At 36.6% G+C, this 6,576-nt stretch overlaps 1 protein-coding gene across 1 annotated transcript; it reads right to left on the reverse strand.

Annotated features, from left to right (window-relative positions):
* Positions 1-3,034: 3,034 nt before the first annotated feature.
* Positions 3,035-3,937, reverse strand: ZFP42 (ZFP42 zinc finger protein; the record flags this gene model as incomplete). The annotated part of the gene is made up of 1 exon (XM_082608750.1): positions 3,035-3,937. One exon carries the CDS (start codon positions 3,935-3,937, stop codon positions 3,035-3,037), a length of 903 nt encoding a protein of 300 aa, XP_082464876.1.
* Between the last annotated feature and the right edge of the window lie 2,639 nt (positions 3,938-6,576).

A 6,576-nucleotide genomic window follows, 5' to 3' on the forward strand; every position in this document is an offset into this window, starting at 1 on the left:
CACATTTTGTAGAATGTATTTCTCTAGTGTTACCCTTTAATTGTTAACCTTTGGCCATTAAAAAAAGAAAGAAAGGGGGCCTCCCTGGTGGCGCAGTGGTTGAGAGTCCGCCTGCCGATGCAGGGGATACGGGTTCGTGCCCCGGTCTGGGAGGATCCCATATGCCGCGGAGCGGCTGGGCCCGTGAGCCATGGCCGCTGGGCCTGCGCATCCGGAGCCTGTGCTCCGCAACGGGGGAGGCCACAACAGTGAGAGGCCCGCATACCGCAAAAAAATAAAAAATAAAAATAAAAAAAAATAAAAATAAAAATAAAAAAAGAAAGAAAGAAAAAATATACAGGCCATGAATCCAAATACCAGCATGAAAACAAAAATGTTTATTTATTCATCAGAACTTGGGGTTTGTAAAATGCCAGTATCTGGAGACGTAAAAATCTAGATGGATTGATTTTCTTTTGTAGTTTTCTCTGGATTATGTATTCACATATCTTGTGTTCATTCTTCTTACTTAAAATACAAATGTGGAAACTATATGTACATTTCTTTTCTGAAACATTAGCAAAGATTTCAGATGACATATCCTCATTAGCTAATCTCCTTTCCCGTCTTTTCTTTTTTCGTTATATCCACGTGCTTTCTTCCTGTTACATTCTTAGCAATTTTAGGGTTCCTCTTTGGAAACAACAAAAAAAACCCAAACAAAAATACAGTTAGGAGACTAGCCAACTAACGTCCTATTCCCAAGTCAGAATTTAACTAAGCTTTGGCATCCAGATACACAAGCACTTTCTCAGATTGATGTTCCTTGTACATTTTCGCGTTTAGGGTTGTAAATACTGAGACTGTGGCCCCTTCAGTTCCAGAAAGGGTAGTTTCCAGAAGCAGACCAGCCTCCACACACAGGGGAAACCAATACTTGATCTTTCTTGATGCCCTAGTCCCAGGTCTCAAGTTTACAGCCTAAACCCCGCCAATGAGTTTATCTAGTCTTGACTTCTCTCTATTTAATCCCGCCTTTTACCTAGTGCCTTTCACTTAGTCCTCAAAGGTGTTATTCTAATAGCAACTCTAATTCAACTTTGGAATAGAAATTCCTAGAGGATCAAATTAAATATACTGCTGTCAAAGCAAAAACCAGACAAACATATGATTCATCATCTTGATCAAACACCAAATTCTCATCCTAAATTCTATACTCAGGTGTTTGATTCAGAGGAAATTCCAAATTTATGAATGGATTATGTATCCTGTATTCTTTTTAACTTAGAGGCTCTGGACCCACATTTCTATAGAAATGATGGTATAAATTCCACACCAAATATATTATAAATAAAAAATTAAATTTCCATAATAGTCCACAGTAATAATTAGCTCATTCCTAAGTAAAAAAGTCCTTGATTTTTTTTTCCTTTAAAAAAAAATCATACGTATTTTTACATTTTGGCCTTTCTAAAAGCAAGATTAATCTTAAATTTGATTTGTTTATATTGTGTGTTGACTTTTTTTTCTCCTGAAAAGCTGTTTATGGTACATATTACCATTATCTCCAATGGTGTCTTAAATCTTAAACATCAAACTTCCTCCTACTCTATGGCTTCCCTCTGGCTGTGGACCTCTTTCCTTCCCTTTATAGCCAAGTTTCCTTTAAGGATATTTGCACATTTCCTGTTGAATAGAGGTATTAAGATTTATGCAACTTGTTCCCTTTTAATGGACATTCAAGTTATGAATCAAATTACTATTAAAATATACTTTAGTGAAAATCCTTGAACAAATTATCTTTGTACATTAGTGAACATATTCTGTAGAATGGAATTCTAGAAATGAAATTATTGGGTCTAAAAAAGTGCACGTTATGGTTTGAACTATGTACACTCAAAAATCCATGTTGAAATCCTAACCCCCAGTACCTCAGAATGTAACCTTATTTGACGATAGGCATCTTTATAGACCAAGTTAAAATGAGGGCATCAGGGTGGATTCTAATCCAGTATGTCTGGTGTCCTTTTAAGAGGAAATCTGGACAGAAGGAAGATGATGTGAAGATACAGGAAAATGCCATGTAAACATGAAGACAGTCATCTACAAGCCAAGAAGAGACGTTTGGAACAGAGCTAGGAAGGAACCAATCCTGCCAATATTTTTTTTTGAACTTCTGGCCTCCAGAACTATGACACAATAAATATCTGTTGTTTAAGTCACCCAGTTGGTGGTACTGTTATGGCAGCCCTAGAAAACTGATCTAGCACTCCCCTCCCCAAATGGCGGGTGACAACATCCCTTAACTGACCTTGTAGGAGAGCAACTTCCCCCTGACACCTCACTGATACCGAACAATCAGTTTTTGCCATGCTTTGCTAATTCTGAAGACAAATAAATGGCATCTCTTCTTAATGCACACTTCTTTGATTTTTTAACACAGATTTAGTACATTTCTGGGGTTTTATTTCCTTTTATTTAAAAATATCTAAAATGGATTCAAATGGATTGACACTATCAAATAACCATTTACATCTACTATATGATTTCAATATAGTTTGATACAATGATAAAAATAAAAGGATTAAACAATATATTTAACTTAAAAATTTTAACTACTCATTCATTTATTGACGATCTATTGCAAAATTTTCATTCTCTGGAATTATCATATGTATTAAGAAGTATAAAAGGAAAAAGCTAAACAGTTGGAAACTACAAACTTAAAAGCAAAGTTAATTTCGTACTTATAGTATGAGATATTAAGTCCCATATCCAAAAATCCAATTTGTCATATATTAAGGATTATGCTTTTGAAGTAAGTTCATTACTGACATTACTATTGGAACTGCACTATAATTTTACGCACAAAGTTCTAAAATAACATTACAGACTATAGGAGCATCTATCTTAGTAACATTTAAAAAAAATATACCTTATGGCAATATTGATTTAAAAATTGTTTCTTGAAACAGTAATCAATGAGGCATATTTGTTGCCAATCATTCTTTTGTTAATATGCTTATCCTGTTTGAGGATTATTTTCCATCTTCTTTCATTGACTCATTTCAGCCTTTGCATGAGTTAAGAGGTGCGCTTTCATGTTATTTGACTGAATAAACTTCTTGAGACAGCCTTCAAAGGGACATACAAAAGGTTTCTCCCCAGTGTGGATGCGCACATGTGTACGCAAATTGAAGGACAGGGAAAAACGTTTTCCGCACCCTTCAAAAGTACACGGAAATGGCCTCTCTCCAGTATGAACCAGAAAATGTCTTTTTAGTTTTGCGCTCTCCTTGAAGGCTTTCCCACATTCTGCACATACGTGATCTCGGGGACTATGAACTCGGAGATGCTTTCTCATGGATGCTCTATTCTTGAACTCTCTTATGCATCCGCTCTGAGGACAAACAATTTTTTCTGGAGCATCATATTCTTTATTTGTACTTGGCTTCATTTTAGAACATTCTGTGAGCTGTTTAGGAGCTGAAAAGTCAATGCTGGGTATTTCTCCAGGAGGAAGCTTCTTGCCTGTCATGTACTCAGAAGACTCAAGAAGTGAATTATCTCCACCAAACTGTTGCGGAAGTTCTTGTTTTGCCCCCTTTTTCATGTATTCCAAGGAACATTCAAGAAGTGAGCTTGCCGTAAGAACCTGTTGAGAAAGCTCTTGTTCTGATCCTTCTTTCAGATAGTCAAAGGACTTAAGAAGTGAGTCCTCTTCCGTGATAGGTTCAGAAAACTCACCTCTTATTATGCATTCTATGTAACAGTCAGAGAAGGAATCCTCTTCAACAACCCGAAAGCTAGTCTCATAGCACACTTCCTCATCACATAAGGTGCACGTCGTGTCAGGAGGTTCCTGCGGGGCTGGCGGAGACTTGTCCCCGCTGACAGCTCTTCTACCGAGGCCTTTCTGGCCAAGTGTCTTTTGCCTTTTCTTCAGTTTCTGGTCCATGTCGTCCGGCTAGCTCCCTCTGTGAAGGTTTGCACCAGGATAGATCAACCACTTCTGGGTAGGAGTGAGCTACGTGAATTGTTTTCAGCAAGCACCTGTTTGAGATAGTAGTCATTAGGTAAAATATATTCCAATATTAGAGCCATTGTCAGAAAATGACCTCAAAAAATGTCCTAGAACTCACTTTCCAATAACAGAATCACTACATTTACATCTTTGACTAACTGCAAGAGAGTAAGAGAATTAGCTGTGACAGATGTACGTAAGACATTGGTCATAACCATTTCTTTCCTGGGTATCCCCCATAAGTTATCTGAGCTCCCTAATTGATCACCTAACGTTCATTAGGCACTCACTATGTGCTAGCCCTGTTCTAGGCTACTCATGGGTTGAGACACACCAGTGAATAGATATATTATACCAAAAATGTAATGTATGCCCCATGGAGTATACAAAATAAGTAACGTACATTGTATGTTATAAGGCAAAGCACTATAGAATAAACCAAGGGACCGGTAGAAAGCAGGGGTTTGTAATTTTAAATAGGGAGCTCCAGGTAAATCTTGACTGAGGTAGTGGCAGCTGACTAAAAACTTAAAGGAGGTGAGGGAGCAAGATATGCCTATTCTTATGTAACACTCCTGTGAAATTCAAATTAAATATTGCATTTAAAGTGCTTAGCACAGTTCATGGCATAGACCAAATGCTGACCACTCATGTGAGCTACTGTTAGTTTACATTTGTATTCATTCTATAAGTAGATGTTGGATCCTGCGAAGTGCCAGGTACTATTCTAGACCAAGGGCAGCAAACTTTTTCTGTAAAGAGCCTGATTTAAACTCTGTGGGCCCTAGGGCCTATGTCATAGCTATTCAGTCTCACTGTAGCACAGAAGCAGCTACAGACAGTACACAGAGGATGGGCAGTGCACAACAGAGACTGATTTGGTGGATGGCTGTAGTTTGCCCACCCTTGTTCTATAAGATGGGGATCCAGAGAATAAGCCATGTGAAGTCTATGTATTGCCATCTCTTATAAGTACAAGTCAAAATAAAGGCACAGGGGAATTCGAGTGGTTTCTGATCCTTTTCTTAAAAATCTAAAAGTAGTACCATGAAAGTTACAGCATGAATATATTATATTCTTTCTAAGGGTCCTTTGCTTAATGTTACAATTGTGTCTTATAAAAGATCTCTTAATTTTAGCATCCTGATGTCCTGCTGTAGGAACAAAAATTAAATGCTTTTAAAAAGAAGCAAATGTGAAAGTACTGGAATGAAAATCAACAGCTTGAAAATATTTTTAAATAGCCACATTAAAAAATGCCACCTCAGAAAGTTTGTGCCATTTACTTTTGGTAAAATAATACATAGAATGAAAACAAAGCATGCTTTTATGCCTTCTTAAACACTATATATATATACACATATACATATTTATATATGTAAATATATACTATATAAATTACAAATAAAATAAATTATATATTTACTTACATAAAATATATATGAATGTTATCTATGACATTAAAAACTAAGATTTTTAAATGTCTTCTTAAGCATTTATATATACATATTAACAAATAAATATAATTAATATTTTCATTATATATTTAAGTATAAATCAAATATTTATATATAAATTGTTCAGGGAAGACGTTTAAATGTTTTCTTAAATATATGCATATATTATATAAATATATATATATTTCTATGTAATATACATACTCATGTTTAAGAAGACATTTAAACCTCTTCCCTTACCAATTGAAATGCATGTTTTGTTTTTATTGTATTTTTTTCTTTTGCCAAGAATAACATGATTCTTTTGAGGAAGTTTTTTTTTTTTTTTTTGCGGTACGCGGGCCTCTCACTGTTGTGGCCTCTCCCGCTGCGGAGCACAGGCTCTGGACGTGCAGGCTCAGCGGCCATGGCTCACGGGCCCAGCCGCTCCGCGGCATGTGGGATCCTCCCAGACCGGGGCATGAACCTGTGTCCCCTGCATCGGCAGGCAGACTCTCAACCACTGCGCCACCAGGGAAGCCTGAGGAGGTTATTTTTAAATGTGGCTGGCTATTTAAAAATATTTTCAGGGACTTCCCTGTCAGTCCAGTGGTTAAGACTTCACCTTCCAATGCAGGGGGTGCAGGTTCAATCCCTGGTCGGGGGAGCTGAGATCCCACATACCTTGTGTCCAAAAAACCAAAACATAAAATGGAAGCAATATTGTAGCAAATTCAGTAAGACTTTAAAGGTGATCCACATTAAAAAAAAAATCTTACAAAATATGTTCAAGCTGTTTATGTTATATTCCTAATATATAATATATAATGTTAGTGGTACAAGTGTTATTATTTATTCTGTCTTTCATAAAGGTGAAATAAACCAGGGAGACTGTATCCAGCAATATTTGCCTAACAAAATAGTGCTCTCATAGCTAAAAAATAATTTTCATTTCACTTTGTATTAGTGCATATAGCAAGCACCTTTGGAGCAAAATCGCTAGATCTAAAGTTTAAGTAGGAAAGAACACAACAGTTCCCTCCCTCAATTAGTCCATTTAAAATAGCTACAATTGGTTTGATTCCAGCTTTTCTCTCCAAACTTATCTCTTGCCATCTCCAGTTCTCCTGTTTCATC

The sequence above is a fragment of the Mesoplodon mirus genome (assembly GCF_964341445.2).
Source record: "Mesoplodon mirus genome assembly, chromosome: 20".
In the NCBI taxonomy this organism is placed as follows: Eukaryota; Metazoa; Chordata; class Mammalia; order Artiodactyla; family Ziphiidae; genus Mesoplodon; species Mesoplodon mirus.